Source organism: Miniopterus natalensis, chromosome 2, assembly GCF_054644295.1.
Source record: "Miniopterus natalensis isolate mMinNat1 chromosome 2, mMinNat1.hap1, whole genome shotgun sequence".
NCBI lineage: Eukaryota > Metazoa > Chordata > Mammalia > Chiroptera > Miniopteridae > Miniopterus > Miniopterus natalensis.
This window is the reverse complement of record NC_142082.1, coordinates 143,638,522-143,658,907: the sequence shown is the minus strand read 5'-3', so window position 1 is coordinate 143,658,907 and position 20,386 is coordinate 143,638,522. Positions and strand designations below refer to the sequence as shown.

At 40.0% G+C, this 20,386-nt stretch overlaps 1 protein-coding gene and 1 long non-coding RNA gene across 2 annotated transcripts; both read right to left on the bottom strand.

Annotated features, from left to right (window-relative positions):
• Positions 1-2,011: 2,011 nt before the first annotated feature.
• LOC107528144 (olfactory receptor 8S1-like) lies at positions 2,012-3,207 on the bottom strand. Its single transcript, XM_087813932.1, has one exon. The coding sequence runs from the start codon at positions 2,981-2,983 to the stop codon at positions 2,066-2,068; it is 918 nt and encodes a 305-aa protein (XP_087670058.1). The 5' UTR covers positions 2,984-3,207; the 3' UTR covers positions 2,012-2,065.
• Positions 3,208-3,298: 91 nt separating this feature from the next.
• Positions 3,299-18,931, bottom strand: LOC148093869 (uncharacterized). The gene is made up of 4 exons (XR_015714001.1): positions 18,696-18,931; positions 18,014-18,105; positions 4,239-4,303; positions 3,299-4,117 (listed from the first exon to the last, which is right to left on the bottom strand). It is a non-coding gene; the product is annotated as an uncharacterized LOC148093869 (long non-coding RNA).
• Between the last annotated feature and the right edge of the window lie 1,455 nt (positions 18,932-20,386).

The window sequence follows — 20,386 nt, the reverse complement described above, 5'->3', positions numbered from 1 at the left end:
TGTACTCAATCTTGAAGAAGAAATTATCAATAATAATAATAACAATAATAATAATAAAGAGATCAGTGTGCAAAAACAACACAGCATACCTGCATACTAGAAATACCCAAGTAATCAATGTAATTAAAATTTCAATTCACAATAGGTACAAAAAACAAAATGTATCTGGTCATACAGCTATAAAAGTTGTGTACGACCTTTAAATTTTACCAGTGGCAACAGCAGAACAGCCCTCATGCATGAAAATTTGTTGAATCTTTGCATAACCACCACCTTGCCCAGCCATGGTCAAACTCTGAGTCCATGGCCCAGAACCAGGATCACAAGGAACAAAGAGATTTGCATTCACATAGTAAACTATTCTAATCATATAATTACTTCCAATTGCTTTGGCAGTGAGGTCCCTCTGTGAGACTCCATCCTAGATATATTCTCATTTCTTTGCCCATAATTTACACATTCAAAATTTACTTATGTGCAACAAGCACATTTGAAACTATTTTAATATTCCTAAAAATGAAGTGAAGATGCCCAAAAATATCCTTGATCTCTGAGTTTATATTTTCTGAGGCTAGAGAGTGCAAAGTGAGTGCAAAGGGGACGATGACAGCGGACAGGTTGTAAATAAGCAAAAACCAAAAGGTAATTTCAAAAAGAAATAACAATTAATTTTTGACCATGACAATCTTATTCCACACATCTCTCCCAAATCTTCTCACTAATTCTCCAATTGTGTTTCATGATCTAAGGGACCTCTGCTGAAATTTTGTTGGCTTCCTTCTGGAGTTGCCACAGGCCCTGCACAGCATTTGCTCTGCTACTGACACTCTCATGTTCAGCCATTTCTGCAGCATCACTGAGCTGAGTGGAAGAGCTGCACATCTAGCAGTGTGCACGAGCTGGGGAATCTTCTCTTGTCATGGGCCCCTGACATCTGGGGATTTGGGCTATTAGGTGAATGGTTTGAAGCAGGATCAACAAATGTGTTATTTGTGGTGTTTACTGGACATGCATAGGTCCAACAAACAATTTCAAACATCCCCATTGCCCTGGAGGTCTACACCTGCAGTTCCATGGTGGACCAATATGCATCTTTTAGGTATTTTCCTTGCAAATGACATAATCTAATTCTGACTTACTTAAACAAAGTAAGTTAAGACAACAACAATAATAAACATTAAAAAGGGAATTCATGAACTGGGTCCTGGGGCAGCTCACAACATCAAGGGGAGAGTCAGTATGCCAGGGTGCTAAAAAAAAATGGACTTAGGAGTAAGTACATTTGGTTCCAAATTCCAACCTCAGCACTTCCCTCTCTGAGTCAGTTTCTTCTTGTTAAAATAAGGATAACTAAAGCATTTGCCTAAAGCACTTGTGATATTTAAATGGGATCATGTATGCAAAATGCTTAGCACAGTTGCTGATGATGTGATGTAAATATCTAATCATGTTCTTACTATAATTCATGTTGACAAATCTGCCCTGAAAAGGCAGAATCTAGGATAACACTAGTATGTTATCAGCACGGCCACTGGGATAGGCTGTCAGAGTACTGCAAGCAGAAGGCTGGCCTCTGCCTCTCTGAATCTCTCCCCAAGATTAAAATTCCTTACAGAGTGAATGGTCTGACATTGACCCTGTGTTCATTCCTGTACCAAACACTGTGCCAGGAAGAATGAATGAATAATGAGAGGGGGGGCGAGGACTTGGGGACACCATGATTAACAGTCTCTATGGAACCATATTGAGCAAGTGGAGTTTAGCTGCTAGAAGGATGGCAAAGATTGACAGAGGGTAATAACGACGTCTACTATACTGTGTGTAATAAATTAAACATTTTTGTAAGAAAAATTGCTAGACAAGAGGTTTATCCACCCACCTTCCTCTGACTAGGTATCATTCCAAGAAAATTAACTCCACCTCTGCTTAAGTATTTTTAAGAAAAGCTGTAAGGTATCTTGCAGATCCTGACATCAGAGAATTCTCCTTAATACCCAGGCACTACTTATTGCAATTCGACCCAGGGGCCTCATCATTCTGATGCTGTAGTCTATTACTTGAAACACTAGAAACATTTTTTCAACATGCTTCTCATGCCTGCCTTCACCTCCTTGTTCTTCAGGCTATAGATTAGGGGATTCAGCATGGGGGTGACCACACTGTACTGCACAGAGAAGATTAACTCCTGCGTGGATTCTGAATTTGGCATGAGATAGCGGAGAAATCCTGAGCCATAAAAGAAGATCACTGCAGTGAGGTGGGAGGAGCAGGTGGAGAAGGCCTTGCTTCTGCCTGTGGTGGAGCTGATGCTCAGGATGGTGGACAAAATGCGAACATAGGAGAAAAATATCAAGAGAAAATTTCCAAAGAAATGCAGGAGGCTAGAGCAGAGCAGGACAATAAAACTTGCAGTCACGTCAGAGCAGGACAAAGGATAGAGAGAGGGCAGCTCACAGCAGAAGTGGTGGATATTCTGAGCCTCACAGAAGTCTAATTGGAGAGCTACAAGGATATTGATGAGAGCGTCCAGAAAAGCCAAGCCCCAGGAGCCCCACACCAGCCCCATACACAGCTGTCTGTTCATCACCTTGCCGTAGAGCAGAGGAGAGCTGATGGCAACGTAGCGGTCATAGGCCATCACGGTGAGTAGGCAGGATTCAGTGCCTCCGGTGGCAAACAGAAGGAAGACCTGAGCCAGGCAGCCCTCTACTGAGATTGTTTTCTTCTCAGACAAGAGATTCTCCAACAGCTTGGGCACAGTGACAGAGGAGTGGCAGAGATCCAGGAAGGACAACTGTCCCAGGAAAAAGTACATGGGGATGTGAAGATGGGAGTTAATCCTGATCACCAGCAGCAGCAGCAGGTTCCCCGTGAGGGTCAGGAGGTAAACAACAAGGAACAGCACAAAGAGCAGAGCCTGGATCTGGGGGTCGGCAGACAGCCCAAAGAGGGTGAACTCGGAGATGACACTGTGGTTCCTCATTGCCTTCACCGTGTTCCATGCAATGTCAGAAATAAATTGGGTGAAGCCTCTTCTTATGCCTAATATCCAGGTGTTTTAACCCTCTTCTCCATTCACAAAGTGTCATGCCTACTCAAAAATGTATGTTCCGAAATGGTCAGTCTCTAGATGGTCAGTCCTAAAACCTGTAATAAATCTTTTCTGCAGAATCCCAACCCTAGGTCAACTCCCTGTCCAGATTTATTGTTCTTTCTTTAATGTCTTAATTTGTTGTTGTTTTATTATTAAATCTACTGAAGGGTGTTTGTAAATTGTTGATAATAAGCCAGTAGAAAGAGAGAAATTCCAGGAGGAGTAAGATAAAATCACAGAAATGGTGTCTGTGAGAGCACTTGGTTTCAGAGCAGAAGCAGAGCATGGGTGGCCGTCGGTGAGAGCGTGTCTACTTCATCCGTCAAACACGCAAGAAGTCAGATTTGGTGAGAGGAAGGAAGCACTCCTCATCTGATGGCTTTTATTACTCACTAAGTATTTAAATGAGATCATTACTAGAAAGTGAAGAGGGGTAGTGGCTGGACATTTGCCATTTGAGGAGAAAGGGAGTTAATCAAAGAAAAAGCAGCACAGAGATATCCCAGATGCCATGTAAGTTATCACAAGGAACTGCTGACCGATATGGAAACATATTCTGGTCATAACCTCCATGCCCAGTCTGTGATCTACTCAGATTCAGCTCTTGTCTGTGCCTTCATGCCATTTGTAAACATAGACTATCCAGTAACTTTCTAAAGCCTGACCTTCATTTTTTCCAACTCTGAACCTACAACCCAGATTACAACCATCAGCTCAGGATAACCCTTCAACACTATTAACTACACTGTCTTCATCTTCATGTCCTGCTCTGTCTCTTGTGTTCATACTGTAAGACCAGCACAATTTCTCAAAACACCACACAGAATTAAAGTTATCCTTAGGGATCAAGTCCACATTACTTGCACTTCTCACCTTGCTGAGCAATTAACTAACACAGAATTCAAAGAAAGACTTTTGAAATCCAGCAGCCCAGGAGATGAGTAAGTTTGAATGTCAGTGTGAGAATTTGGTATTAAGGTAAAGTTTGGAAATTCCCGTTGATATAGAACTCTTCCTTGATTTCTAAAAGAGGAAAATAAATCGGTAAATTGTATATATTTTTTATAAAAACTTAAATACATCCAGTCATGTGGGGATTGGATTTTCTATTATTACTTAATTTTTATTTTATGTTTTTACTTACCACTCATGCTATAGCTACAGTGACTTGGATTCATCTGCAGAATAGTACATCAGTGGCAGAAGATGCTGAAAAAGCAAGAAATCAAACCATGAAATACAGACAGAGAACCACCCATTACAATTTAGGAGGGCAGCAAAAAGAAAATTCCCTTGTATTCTACTCATCTCCACATGGAGCCCCACTACTAGCACTAGAAATTCCTTAAACTTTGGGAAAACTTTCTGTCTTAGAAATAAAGGCCATAAAAGTCTTGCATAGAACCCGGAAATTGTATCCCGTCAGGGGCCAGACTCCCTCACAGGTGGAGGTGGACTATATTAGCTATTTGAGGGGTCACAGAAATAAATAAAATCATCACTTTTACCTGGTGCTACAATTTTACTATTCTCAATGCTTCGTTTATTCAGACTAGTGAGTTCAAATGTGGTATATAAATAGCTCTGAGTTGCTGCCACTATATGTTTTCAGTTATTGTCACAATTAGGTGGAGTTAGCTGACTAGATCCTCTCCACAGAAAAGCTGCCTGAGAGCTCATCTTAGAATGAGACATATAAAAGCACCTGTGTATTGTAACTTCCTCAAAGGAGTTGCTCAAAACATGTTATATAAAAACAAAATTGAGCATATGCATGAGTAAGTAAATGAATGAGGCTCAGGAGGAGTATAGTCTAGAGCTTTACTACTCACAGAGCACAGATGTGATTAGGAACCAGTAAGGGACTTGGACACCCTAGTCTCACATGAAAACAGATATAGAAAGGACACTGGAGAAAAATTTCAGCAGCTGGAAAGGTCTGCACCAATGCTGTCTTGTGCTCTCTTCTGAACATCCACATACCTCGGAGGACATACTTTCGAGGGAAACTATTATGACTAAAGATATAATTTGTCTCTGGAGCCTGTATGTTTGGAGTGCTCAGAGAGGGTTATTTTTGAGTCACCAGGCGCCCAAAGTCTATCACGGATATGCTGATCTCCTCCCACCTCTTACACAGTGTTCGCTTTGAGGTATTAGCCTCCCCAAGCCTCCAGGTTTCTGGTATAATGTGGGCTCTCAGCACCAGAAACAAGGACTATAGCAAGATGTAGGAAAGAGTCTTGTCTCAATTTTCCCACATGTAAAATGAAGACTAAAAATAATTACTTTGGAATGTTGTGAGTACTTCGCTTACTAACTTTAGTGCTGACGACAACCGAGGTGCCAAAGAATCATTAGATTCTCTTTCCTTCACCCCCAACCCAAGTGTGTAATTTTCCCAAAAGGAGAAAGAGATGTGGTTTTGAGGAGCAGATCAAACATTTTAGGTAAGAGAAACAAGTTCTAAGTCAGAGAGAAATGTTCTCCTACCTCCGGTCCAGGAGAACAAAGATGGGAGGACTGCAGGGGAACAATGCCTGATAAGGAATAACAAGGAGTGGTGGGAACTGAGAGTAAAAGGGTCCTACAGGGAACACAGAGAGAACCACCTGAGAACAAAGGAAAAACATTACCGTGTTTCTGTCTTTTCCTGGCACAGAGTGTGTCCTGTTTTTCTGAGTTGGTGGGCATGCCTCTGAGCTCAGGAGAAATTCACAAGACAGAAAATGCACCACAACAGTTCAATCATGTGAACTGACATTGCTTTATCTATGAAGACTTTTTGTGCATAAAGAGAAATACGTAAGCTCAGTACTCAAATGCCTCCGCAAATAAAGAATTCAGAAAGCTCTTCTAAACTTCAACAGCATTTTTGCTCTTATCCCCAAATGGCTCCATGAAATGACAAAGAAAAGAAAAGCTTGAAAATGTCAACTTCCTAGTAAGTAATAAAGCAATTCTTTCATACTTCCTCTAGCACAATTACACAATGATTTCTTCACCAAACTCTCTCTGTGAATGTTAATACATGCTAAGTGCACCTTCCTAACAAAGGAGGCTCAGGTGTAGCCATTCAGAAGGGCTTGTGGGTTATGAGGTGGCCAATAGGCTGGCAAGGTATGACCCGAGAGCCCAGGGGATGTCCAGGTCCATCCCGATTGCTGGAAAGCTCAGCCTGAAGCATGCTGTGTACTCATTAGCTAAAAATGGGTACTGGAAGGTGCCTCTGGGAATACCCACTGAAATTAAGTGACTCACAGTTACCTTTACATCATCTTCCTCGTGTTGTAACGTGTTTAATATATAGGAGACAATTATTATAGATGACATTATCGGCTCAATAGTAATTTAAATTTACCTACATATTTTTGTGCTCAATTTTTCTACATCTAGAATTGCAATTTCAATAGCTGAAACTAGATCTCAGTGGATGAGTTTAACACAAATTAGACAAAGTTAAAAAGTATTAGTGAATCAGGACAGGTCAGAAGAAAGTACGAGCTTCCCTCTGTGAGCATTTTCTTTCTCCTTGAAAAACCCCTTTTCATTTTCCTTCAGTGCAAGTCTTCTAATGATGCATTTATCTCACCTTCCTTCTTAACGGGTGTTTCGCTGGACAAAGAATCATAATGGGGGAGTCATTTTTTATTCAGTATTTTGAAGAGAACATCTCATTGTCCTCTGTCTCCTTGTTTGTCTAATGTTCCTCTTGAAGTCAACTGTTAGTCTAATTCAGCAATTTTCAACCCGTGTGCAGCAAGGATTTTTAACACATGCAGTACCTCTTTGGTCAGGGGCACCGACCTCTTTTCCTTTAGATTGTCAAATGAAAAAATGACAACAGCCAACCCAATAATGCCATCCAGTGTGAATGAATCAAAATTATACCTATTTTTTGTCAGATTGGCAAAACATATAGTTTTTGGTGTGCCACAGAATTTTAGTAATTAGTTTATGTGCCGTGAGATGAAAAGGGTCAAAAATCGCTGGTCTAATTGTACTTCTCTTGAGTTAATGTTTCTTTTCTTTCTCCTGCAACTTTTAGTGTTATCTCTTTTGATTTAGTAATTTTATTATGGTGTGAAAATGTGTGACTTATCATATTTGGATTTATTTTTGTTAAAAATATTACAGATGTCCTTTTCTCTCCCCAGTGACCCGTTCCACCCTCCACCCCCCTCCTCAGTCCCTCTCCCCACACCATGGTCCGTGTCCTTGGGTTGTGCATATATGCATGTAAGTTCTTTGGTTAATCTCTCCCCCTCCACCCACCCACCCCCTCCTCCATCCCTCTGAGATTCGTCAGTCTGACCCATGCTTCCATATCATTGAATCATTTCTGTTCATCAGTTTATTAAGTTCTTTAGATTCTACATATAAGTGAGATTATGTGATGTTTGTCTTTCTCTGCCTGGCTTATTTCACTTAGCATAATATTCTCCAGGTCCTTCCACACTGTCCCAAAAGGTACGAGATCCTTCTTCTTTACAGCTGCATAGTATTCCATGTTGTAAATCTATTTATAGGCCTTCTAGCATTTGTAGTTGATATATTTTTCAGTTTGGGAAGTTTTTGTCCATTACTTTACATATTGTCCCATTTCCTCATCTATTACTCATTCTTCCCTCTTCCTTGGAACTCCGTGCACACGCATGTTGTACGCATTCTGTACATTATGTTTCTCATACTGGCTTTTTTTTCCCTTTATTTTTTTCTGTGCCTTGCTGTACATATTTTCTTCTTACCTATCTTACATGTCTCTAGTATACTCTCAACACTGTCTAATCTCCTTTAAATTTATACATTAAGATCTTAATTTCAGCCATTGAATTTTTATTTCTAGAATTTTCACTTAGATGTTTTATAGTTTCCAGAAATATTATGCCAAAATTCTCAACCTTGTCTTAAATCTCCATAAATAGTTTAAGCTTTCAAGTAGTGTATCCAGATCTGTTTCCAATGTCTCCAGTTTTTGTTTCCCATATTCTTGTTTAATTTTTTCCTACTGAGAGCAGGATACTATCATGAAATTACAGAAATTACTCAATACTCTGGACTGCAGTCTCTTGGTCCAGAGAAAATTTTCACTTGATTTGTCAGACAGCCATGGGCAACCGCCATTCTGGATTATGCTATGTGATTGCAGGGGCTGAGACGAAGCTGGGTTTCAGCCCATACAAAGCCAGCCTGCTGCAATCCAACTTTACAAAGAGTGTTGCCCTATGAGGTTCCAACCCACAGCCTTGGTGGTCCCTGAAATTCATTTTTCCCATTAACTTTAGGAAACTTTTAATATTCTCAACCACCTCTTAAAGATGTCCAAACAGGGGAAAGAAACCCCAAACACTAAGCTTGCTTCTCTGGATTTTCTTTGGGATGATGGCTCCATAATTCTTCACTGCTTTCTTAGCTTTCAGATATTTTCAGAGCAGACCTTAAAAATATGATATTCAGCTTTTTGTTTCTGAAATGTGTGTTGGTCCAAATTACCTACTTCGTAGTTACCAGATGGGAAAGACCCCAATAATATTCTTTTAGTCCATGCCTATTCTATTATTATTAGGTATTGCTAGTTTACATTTTTTATAATGCTGATTTTTTTCAGTCGTTATTTGGCTTACTCTTTTGTCTGCAATTTTATGTAATCCCAATTTTTATCATTTTATCTTTCCTCCTAACCTTTTTAAAAGAAGTGTTCATATTACACATATCTATCAAAAGAAACATATGCAAATAATTTGAAATTTTTTAGTTTATTTTTCTCCTAAATTGGTTTCTTCTTCTGTTTGCATTGCATATAAGTGAGGATGCCTTTGGATGAAAATAGAAAACCTAAAGAGGCATAGTTTAACCCATTAGAATGTTTCACTCTACTTAAGAACAAGTATAAGGGGTATGAGATTTTGGGTTTAGTTTAGCACTCCCATGATTAAGTCAAGTAATTGGTTCAATGTGACTATAATTTTTTGCCCTTTCCCTCATAGTCTCATGAAGTCTCCTGTCTCTCTTACCATCACATTCTCATACATCATGTCCAAATTACAGAGGAGAGCAGGGACTATTCCACCAGAGGGTTCCCTTTGGACTCACAGGCTAATACTATATCTCACAACTACGGTAGGCTGCAGGGAGGACTGGGACACTGAGTATCTGGCAAAGGAGGGTAGAATTTCATGATTGGTTGAGACAATAGTGAATTATCCCCTGGTGCTAGGTATCTAAGTAAAATTAGAATTGTTAGTAAGTAAAAAGGTACAATAAAAATAAAATAGGTAAGCAACAGTATCCATCCATATGGCATGTTTCTTTCCATCCTAATTTTGACTGTGTTTGCCATAGTATGCCAGAGTTCTCTTTGTTACCCTCATCTTGCTATTTGTCTTTTCTTTTTGCTATAAATTAAGAGTTTGGATATTTCACTGGATGCATTTTTTGGTGGCCAACATATAAGTACATTTTTACCTCTCTTCCTGCCTGTGACCAAATACCTCTGTATACAAACAACTATTTTTACTCCCTCCTTCAGTTTGGTACATACTAGGGACTAAATTCTGTGTGTCCCCCCACACACACATATACACACCAACACACAAATTTATATGCTGTAGTCTTTTTTTTAAGTTTCTTTATCTTTATTGTTGAAAATATTACAAATGTCCCCTTTTTATCCCCATTGATCCCCTCCACCCTACGTCCATCCCACCCCCAGGCTTTCCCCATACCAATGTCTGTGTCCATGGGTTATGCTATGCTGTAGTCTTTACCGCCAAAGTGATGGTGTTTGGAAATGTGGCCTCTGGGAGATAATTAGATTTACAAGAGGTCATGAGGGTGGGGCCCTCATGATGAGATTAGTGCCCTTATAAGAGACCAGAGAAGTTGATTTCTGTCCACCTTTACCACTCAGTCTATGGTATTTTGTTATGGCAGCCTGAGCTAATACAGTACAGGATATCCCTTCTTAATCCAAGACAAATTCCTCTACCTGTGCTTTAGATATTATTCCATTCTGCTCCCTCTGGGACCTGGCTCCTTCAAACTTGTTATTTCTCTAATTGGTATTCAATTTTTCTTCTTCATTTCTCTTTTGCATTTAGCACTTAGCACATTCAAACTGTTTATTTATGTGTGTGTCATAACATATTTTTTTTCTAAAAATGATTTCCTAGTCCCATATACCCTTATAGCTTCTGACTAAATTCTCTTATTTTCTCACACCCAAGTATATTAAAGTAATAATTGTATTACCTGGCAATCATTTCTGCATCAACCACTTTTCTGAAGCTTCTCTATGGTTTACTAATGATCTTTGAAACCTGTATGAATTTGCACTACAACCCTGAAATGCATAAAAACACCATTTTCTGTATTTTCCAATGTTTTTTGTTGTTTATTTTAAAAAGTGTTTTATTATGTAATTTTTTGAACATACATAAAGACTTAAAAGTATAAAGCCTGACCGGCATGGCTCAGTGGTTTGAGCACCGACCTATGAACCAGGAGGTCACAGTTCAATTCTGGTCAGGGCACATAGCTCAATCCTCAGTGGGGATGTGCAGGAGGCATCCGATTAATGACTCTCTCATCATTGATGCTTCTATCTCTCTCTATCCTTCTCTCTGAAGTCAATAAAAACATATTTTTAAAAATGTGTGTGTGTACATGTATGTATGCAAAGAGCCTCCACTATACCATGCATACTTATCAATCTTCACTTTTAACTTTTATCATAGTTGCTTCAGATTAGTTTTTTTAAAATGGGACATTATACATATGAAGCCTTCTTTATACCATTCCCTCATCTCTTACTCTACCCATAGATATCCACTACCTTAAAGCCAGAACATAGCCTCCTATGGAGGCAGAATGGAACCCTAAGGACGTCTACTCCCTAATCTTTGGAATCTGTGAATATGTTACTTTACATGGCAAAAGGGATTCTGTAGATGTCCTTAAGGTTACAGACTTTTTAAAAAGGAGATTTTCCTGGATTATCCAGATGGGCCCAATTTAATCACATGAGCCCTTAAAAGCAGAGAACTCCCACTGGTGTGAGAGAGATGTGGCAGAAATGGAAGTCAAAGAGATTCAAAACATGAGAAGACTTGACCCATATAGTTGCTTGACGAAGGACATAAAGAAAGCATGAGAAGTCATGTGACCAGCTTCTAGGAGCAAAGCCCAGCCCCCAACTGATAGCCAACAAAGAAACAGAGACCTCAGTCCTACAATTTCAAGAAACTGAATTCTGCTGTCAATCTGAGCTTAAAAGTGGATTCATCCCCAGACCTCCAGAAAGGAATGCAGCCCTGCTGACACCTAGATTTCTGCCTGCTGAGACTCTTAAGTAGGCAACTCTGTGGCAGGACTTTGACCTACAGAACTCTGAGATAACAAATAGCTATTGTTTATTGTTTCAATTTGCTAGATTTGCAGTAATTTGTTACAGCTGCAATGGAAACTTCCTCATGCATGCTTTTATATTTTTACTACACGTGTCTATGTTTTAAACTTCACAAATACCTCACACCAGATGAAATATTATGAAATTAGCTTTATTTCCACTCAACATGTTTCCGAAATTTATCCAGGTTGGTGTTTAGAAATAATTCATTCACTTAACTGCTAGATAACATTCTATTGTATGAATACCATCCTTCATGCATTTTTCAGAAGAGTAAAGCACATGTGATGAATTTGAATATATTTTGGTTTATCTGTAGATTCTATAGGATTTCCTATGTAGATAAGCACATCATCTTCAAACAATAACTAACTTTTTCTCCTCTTTCTTTCCAATTGGCAAATTTTAATTTACTTTATTTCCTTGTCTTACTGCATCAATTCGACTTGCAATATAACAATAAGTTATAAAAGAAGACAAATAAGTTTTAATTGAAGACAAATTTTTCAAATGTATTCATTAAGCAAAAGTTTACTGTAGGCACTGTATTTACTCTATCATGTTAAGAAATTTTCCAACTATTCCCAGTTTGCTACAATCTTTATAATAAATAAGCATGAAATTTTATTGAAAGCTTTTTTGCATCTGTTGAGATAACATATATTTTTTTCACTTAAAACTTCAATTAGTGGACTTAAAATATTATCTGAAGCTTAAATTAGGGAATTCTAGCATTAGTGGTATAAATCCAACCACTCTAAAGCTAGAAAAGTGGAGAAGAAAAAAATCCCTTCTAACAATACAGATATTTTTTCACATTCTAAGGTTCAAATAAATTAAGTAATCTGCCCAAACCTTGAAGCTAGAAATTTAAAGATAGTAAAGGGCCATGATTTAGCCCCAAGTTGATTTAAATCTAAAATACTTTGCACGTTGCCTGTTTCAAACATGCACACACAAATACATCCCCCCCAATTATATATAAAGAAAACATCTAAGTGAAACGTCATATGTCTATACCTATCTATCTACACAAACATAATTTACAGCTCATTTATTCTGGCCTTAGAAAACAAGGAAGGTGATATGTTATTCCTTAACTGAACTGAAAAGAGAAATGCCTTCTTTTGATTTCGGCAAGTTGGAATTAGAGGCTCCTGTAACCCTGGAGCATCATGGCACTATAAGATCAGGCAAATCCTGAGGAGGTTCCAAGATGGCAGCAGATTAACTGGAAGCTCCATTGACACTCGCCCAGGACCAAACTAGAATTACATCTAAAACATAGAAAAACCATCCCACCCAGCCGGGCGTGGCTCAGCTGGGTGAGCATCGGCCTAGGATCCAAGGGATCATGGTTCTATTCCCGGTCAGGGCAGATGCCCGGGTTTCGGGCCCGATCCCCGGTCAGGAACATGCAGGAGGCAGCCGATCAATGACACTCTCATCATTGATGTTTCTCTCTCTCTCACTCTCCCTCTCCCTTTCTCCCTCTGAAATCAATAAAGATATATTTTTAAAAAAACAAAACACCATCCTGAATAAACAACTGCAACTAAAGACGAGCTGGAGAGCATCCTCACTGCCAAGGGTGAAAAGTGAAGACTGCATAGAGACTGGTAGGAAATGTGGAGGTGCAAGGGAGCAGCTGGGCTCCCACAGGCAGCAGTTGAAGGTCCAGAGGGATATCTCAGCTGTGGGGGATTTCTACTAAGAACTCCGGGGCCTAAACACCAAGCTAGGCTTCCCAGCCAAGACCACCAGAATTGAGAAAGGTGCCCACATAACACTTGGCTGTGAAAAGTAGCAGGGCTTCTGTCTGCCAAGGAGAAATGGCTGGAAATGCAGGCACCCTCTTAAAGGGCCAACACACAAAATTTCATGTGTAGCCACTCACCTTGGGCTCCGGAAAAAGGCAGACAGTGTATTAGAGCTGTGTGAGGAAAATCCCGTGTACTGGCTCTGGGGATAAAGCTCAGAGAGCAGCCATCTGGATACCTGGGCTGAGTTATCCCTCCATACTACAGAGGACATATTTCTCAGGCTGACCTTTACTATCCTGGCAGTTTTTACTTGCTGTTGGGAGAAGCAATTGCCTCACCCATTGGAAAACCTCTCACCCTTCCCTGTGAAGTTTATATCTTGTTGTGGTCTATAGCCTGAGGCTCATTAAGAGACTAAGAATAATAATTAGCCTGCAGGCAGAGGCAGATATCTGGGTGACTTGCATCTTTGCCTGATCTGCTTCTAGACCCAGGGTGTGGAAATGCAAACCTTAGTACACATCTTGGTCCTTTCAGAATGCACTGAGCTCCTGCAGAGGGAGCCACAAGCTGTGGGTCGCTCATAGCTCCAAACAGGGTACCCAAGGCCAATCATAAACAGTGTCTAACATTGGCCTGTACCAGAGACCCTCCAAAAAGCCTGGAAGTCCTAGCAGATCCATCAAATATATAGAAACAAACCCAAACAGGCATCCAAAATGGGGAGACAAAAAACAAGCCCCAAATGAAAGAACAAGAGAATTCTCCAGAAGAAAAGATAAAGGAAATGGAGATAAGCAATCTATCAGACACAGAGTTCAGAACAGCGATTATAAGGATGCTCAACAACATGAAAAAAGATATGGAAACTATGAAGGAAATTAAGAATAACATAGCAGAAATAAAAAATACACTGGAAGGGATAAACAGCAGATTAGTGGAAGCTGAGGCTCAGATCAGTGAATTAGAAGATAGGGTAGAAGAAAAAAAATCACTCAATCAGAGATCCAAAAAGAAACAATTTAAAAACAAGAGAACAGTTTAAGGGAGCTGTGGGACAACATAACATGTAACAATATTCCCATCATAGGAATTCCAGAAGGTGAAGAAAGTGACCAAGAGATAGAGGACATGTTTGAAGAAATAATGGCAGAAAACTTCCCTAACCTGGTGAAGGAAAAAGTCACACAAGTTCAGGCGGCACAGGGAGTCCCAAGCAAAAAGAACCCAGAGGCCCACGCCCAGACACATCATAATTAAAATGCCAAAAATTCAAGACAAAGAGAGAATCTCAAAACAGCAAGAGAGAAGCAATTTGTTACCTACAAAGGTGCTCCCATAAGGCTGTCAGCTGATTTCTCAGAAACTCTACAGGCCAGAAGGGAATGGCATGAAGTATTCAAGGAAATGAGAAGCAAGGATCTGAAACCAAGAATACTCTATCCAGGAAGGCTATCATTCCAAATACATGGTGAAATAAAGAGCTTCCCAGACAAAATAAGGCAAAAGGAGTTTATCAACACCAAACAGCATTGCAAGAAATGTTAAAGGGACTGCTGGAATAAGAAGTAGAATGCTTGGTAAAGCTCCCCTCTGAAGCTGTCCGGATCAGGGCTTTTGTTTGCCAGGAGTTTTTGATTACTGCTTCAATTTCATCAGTTGCTGTTGGCCTATTGAGGTTTTCTGAGTCTTCCTGACTCAGTTTTACATTATCTCACTCACATGGGTAATCTAATCAACAAAATAAAACTGATGAACAAAATAGATCCAGAGACACAGAAGCATGGAATAGACTGACTAATCTTAGAGGGAAGTTTGGGGGTGGGGGGGCAATGAGTGGGGAGAAATTAATCGAAGTACTTACATGCATATATGCATAACCCATGGACACAGACAATAGTGTGGTAAAGGCCTGGAGGGGCCGGGGGTTGGGTTGATGCAGGTGGAGGGGATCAATGGGGTTTAAAAAATAGGGGGGACATCTGTAATATTTTCAACAATAACGAAAATTTTTTAAAAAAAATCAGATCAGGCAACTTGTGTTATTAAGAAATAAAGCAGGGCCTCTAAGTTACAGTACAGGGGAAAAAATTAAGATAGTTTCTTTAATAAGATTAATTAAACCTGGCACATTGTATAGCCATCTTTGCCTGAGGTAGAAACAAGACAGAGATGATCACAAACTGTAGGCAGATTAGGAAGGCCTGGGAGATGTGGAGTTTAGCTGAACAAATCTGCTGGCTGAGAATAAAGGCTATGGACTACTTTTTCTCTTCCTACTCTGAATCCTTTTCCTCTTATTCTTCCTTTAATGTAACCTAAAATTAAAGGTAATTAGGATAAATTAAGAGAAAAATACAAAATTAAACACTGAATTCCTTTTTTAAACTATTTTAAACTATTTTAAATTATTCTTTTTAAAACACTGATTCTAAATATATTTTAAAATAGTGCTTCATAACCATTGTAACAGAGATTTACATTTTGCCTTTAAATGAAGTATATGGCCCAGCCAGGTGTGGCTCAGCGGTTGAGCGTCAACCTAGGATCCAGGCGATTGGGGTTCATATTCCTGGTCAGGGCACATGCCCAAGTTGCAGGCTTGATCCCCAGTTGGGAGTGTGCAGTAAGCAGCCCATCAATGACTCTCTCATCACTGATGTTTCTATCTCTCTCTCTTCCTCTCCTTTCCTCTCTCTGAAATCAATAAAGATATATTTTAAAAATAAATAAATAAAATTAATTAGTTAATTAATTAATTAAATAAATAAAGTATATGAAGCTCAAGTTTATAAATCTGCGGAGGCAAGAGAGTAAATATGCCAGCTAGTTCAGACCAGTTGGCTAGGACACCACTGCCTCCTCGTGGCGCAACTTCAGAATGACAAGTTCTGATTAATGTAAGTCTGTTTTTTCAAATCAGAGTTTTGGCAGCCAATGTCACAGAAGCCATGGCTTGGGGTAGAGAAAGAGTTGTTACAGATCCCAGATGACCAGGAAAATCTTTATAGGAAAGATACTATTTGATACTATTTGATTCTGTCTTGTTCAGATAAGCAAGGTTTAGGAAGAGAAAAGTATCTTCCAGGCAGAAAAAACAGTCCAGTAAAGGGAGAGAGCTGTGAATGTGTAATGTGTGAGATTAAGACCAAGGACTTTAATGTTAACATAGTTGAATTTGAATCCCAGCTCTGCTCTTCACCTGCCTTGTGACCTTGGCTAGGCAGACTACTTCTCCTTCTCTTGTTTCCTTGCCTAGAAAATGGATTTGATCATTGTACCCCATCAGAGCTTGATTGTGGGGATTAAACAAAATGTGCACATAACATTTAGCACATTGTCTGGTCCATTAGTGCTTGCTTATTATTAATATATTTCCCTGCAACTTGCCATTTGCTGAAAACAGTAAATCACCTAGTAATTGCTAGATTTCTTTCTTTGTCAAACAGAATAAACCATATTAAACATACAAAACATACACATCAACTGTAAGATGCATCTGAATTTCACAAACACTAAATATGAAAAATGTGCATCTTAGAATCAAAGGAAAGTATGTTATCATCATTATGAGGACCAGTCTGCAAAGAATCTGTAATCCCATGCTTAATATTCAGATTTCATTCTATTGTTAAAATCCTTCCCCTCTCGGTGGTTTCTAGACATTCTGTCGTTTTTAACTCACACAGTAAGGATAATGTTTAGTTTTCTTTCTCATGTGGTCTCTAAAATATCCTCAGCACATACCATACAGTCCATGCATTATGGAATTAGACAGACTCTGACCAACCTGGGGGGGGGGGGGAGGGTTTAAGGTGAGAGGTAATCATCAGGGTCTCATCCTAGAACTCAAAGAATTAGCCAGCCCTTGGCTCATCTGACCCTCTCTCTAATGGAATGGCTGAGTGGGCCTCAATGCCCAGGAGGCTGTGAGCCTCTCCAGTCCACTGCCTCCTCTGGCGTTGGCTCTTCTTTTTGTTTGGCATTTTCTACATCCACAATGACACTGAAATATTGTCCTGGGAGAAGCAACTATGATCCCTTTGAGCATTACTAGCCCTTTGAGGGAGAGATGACTGGGGAGTGAGGTTCTGCCCCGTGTCTTGGGGTCTTGTTACTTATTCCCAATGAAGAAATTCTGTACTATGTCCTCCTTCCTCCACTTGACCATTCCTTTTCTATCTATCAGCACAAAATGATGTAGATAAAACATTCTTCCCCCACCCCTGCCATCGTGCCATATCCTTATCTTCTGAGGCAGCATAGTATGTGTTTAGGAGTCCAGATTCTGGAGCCAAATAACTCCTACCTCTGCCATTTACTAGCATTATGGCCTTATACAAGTGGCTTAATCACTTCCTGCCCGTTTCCATAAGTGCCCCATCTTCCACCCAGTCTTGTCCACTTAATGTTTTTCCAAGCTTCCTTCAGGTTCTCTTTTCCTAATCTTTACAAATTTATTTCTTAAAGGATATTCAATGAAGCGTTCTTAAAATCTCCCTGTGGATAGCACAGCTATCTATTAAAAAGCAATATCTAAATTCTAGGAATTCCCCTCTTCTTGTTATGCCTCCATTCATTTTTTCTAAAGGGTATTTTTAGTCTATGGGAAAGGGAGAGAATCTATTAAATTAAATGAACATACTATTAGTGATCATGTGAAACAACACATCAGTGGGATGATGCTGAGGCTATAGAAAGGCCCCAGTGATGAGACCCTGGGAGAGGCCAAGGAAGCACACAGCCCACCTGTGATCCGGCTGCAAGAAGTGCAGCTGCCATCTCCCAATCTCCAGTGCTCCCCTCCTGGGGAATGGCAGGAGCCCAGGGAGCCGACTGAGCTGGTGAGGACAGAAAGGAACCATTAGAGGTGTACATTCATCCTTTCCCCATAAGAGCCTGGGCCCCCTTTCAGAGGGGCTTAGGGGTCACACTTTTTCTGTATCTATGCCCATTGGTAAAACTCAAATACAGACATAGAGTAGAAGAGACCTTTGCTCAAAATGTTCTGTAAGGGTATTAAGTGGTTTTTAGTAGAGCTTTTCTGTCATCCATCTCTTCTGGACTAGCTGTGGTGTGAATTTATATTATATTATTTGAATGTAATTTTCATCTTGTAAAGTGCATCTTACTGGGTGTGATCTTCAACAGTAATCAGTGTTGCTGTCACTTCCTTAGTCTCCCACATTCAATACCACTAAAGTGCACTTGCAGCATGTGGAGGGAGTGGTTATGCAAGAAACCAGAGAAACCCAGTTTGTGGGTTGCAGAATCCAGGAGCTCGTTCTATTCTTGTGACCAGGGCCCAAGAAGAATGGACTAGTTGTGATATTGATTATGCTGTTCAGTCCATGACAATTTGGGGATTTTTAACTCTACTAGACTACTCTTTGCACTGTGCTTCCCACACACACACCCTCCAGGCTCTCACCCTTTTCCTGAAGGGACTGTGGCTCTTCAAGGTTACAGCACAGGTGTTCCAGTGGCCCTGGTGCCATTCTCCATGGCCCCTCTTGTTGACTTCCCCTTTCCACCTGGGTCTCTGCTCCATCCAGCTGGACATTCATCGACTCCCATCCTGTTCCCAGGGATGCTGTCTGTTCTGAAAGCATTTTTGCTGCGAACCCAAATTGTGACCTGGAACAAATTCATATCAGCTGTTCTCACGAAAATGGAAAGGGTTGCTATTCCTAAGGGAGTTAGGGAGAACAGCCAAGAGATAAAAGATAAAACTGGATAAGAGGAGCTATATGGGAGATGAACTTTAAAAGCCTGATATATTCCAATTGACTGAGCCTGAGCCAAGCTTCTTGGAAGAATTAAGAAATGAACAGGTGCTACAAAGCAAAGTCACTAATAGTTATTTTTGGAACCTCATGTTAGAAATAGAATACCTGTGAAGGCTGGAAGAACTTCATTTAAAAAAATAAAGAAACAAACAATCCTGGAAATTCAAAAGCTATCCATTAATTCCAACCACTGAAAATACAGCAAAGTAAGCAATCTGGAAACATGCAGGAAGAAATGCACACAGACTTGCATCCAACATAAATGGATATAACAACTTATAAGACTTTTTGCTCCAAATTCCATTCTTATCGATTAGTTTAGAATGATTATTCTAGGTAAAAGTTCCAGCCAAAGTGTGTATTTGTGTCAAAATACACATTTGTGTGTATTTTGTTTCTATCAGAAAAAACAAAACAAGTGAAGGTAAGAATGGGAAATATGGCCATTGGGGAAAAGTTAAAAATAATGGACATAGTTTTGTGTTGGTCAAGGAAGAAAGCTGATGAATGACACTATCAATGAATAAAAAGAGAAATGTTTTCTATCTCTAAACAGATCTCTTCTTCTTCTTTTTTTTAAATCCCCACCAGAGGACATGCTTATTGATTTTAGAAACAGGCGGAAGGAGGGAGGAGGAAGGGGGGGAGGGGGAGAGGGAGAGAGGGGGAGAGGGAGAGAGGGAGAGAGGAAGAGAGGGAGAAACACTGATGTGAGAGAAACATCGATCATGTGAGAGAATAACATGGATCAGTTGCTTTCCTGTATGTGCCCCAACCTGCGATTGAACCTGCAACTAGGTATGTGTCCTGACTAGGAATCAAACCCTGAACCTTTTGGTGTACAGGATGACATTCCAACCAAGTGAACCACATCAGCCAGGGCCAGATCTCTTCTTCTGATAGCAAGAGAAGAGATTTAGGTTAGATTTTTTTTAATTCTTCATAATAATCCGGCAGTGCACAGGACCAGGTTTGTGGGCTCTTCTTCTCTCTGGACATCTTGAAAGCAGGACAGGTCCCACTTGTGTTGTGATAGGGGCCTTGCTCCCTATGGCAGAGAAACAGTCTACGAGACTGCACAGAGTCCCTTTCTTTTTAGCAGAAACTTGGTAACTATTCTGGCTCCCTCACATCCAACCAATAACATTTGCAAGACACCAGGAGCCCAGGATGGGTAATGAAAGATATCAAGTTGTTTATTTTCTTGCCATTTCTCTTTGACAAAAGAAGTAGGTGGGAAGCCTAAGCCCAATGCACAGAAAGGGAACAAATTCCCCTTTCATCTCAGAAGTCCAAAGATGCCCCAGGGCCCCATGGGAGCATCCTGGACTAA

Excerpts from the sequence above, each read along its gene's own strand:
- LOC107528144 (XM_087813932.1), bottom strand. The coding sequence starts at position 2,983 with ATGAGGAACCACAGTGTCATCTCCGAGTTCACCCTCTTTGGGCTGTCT.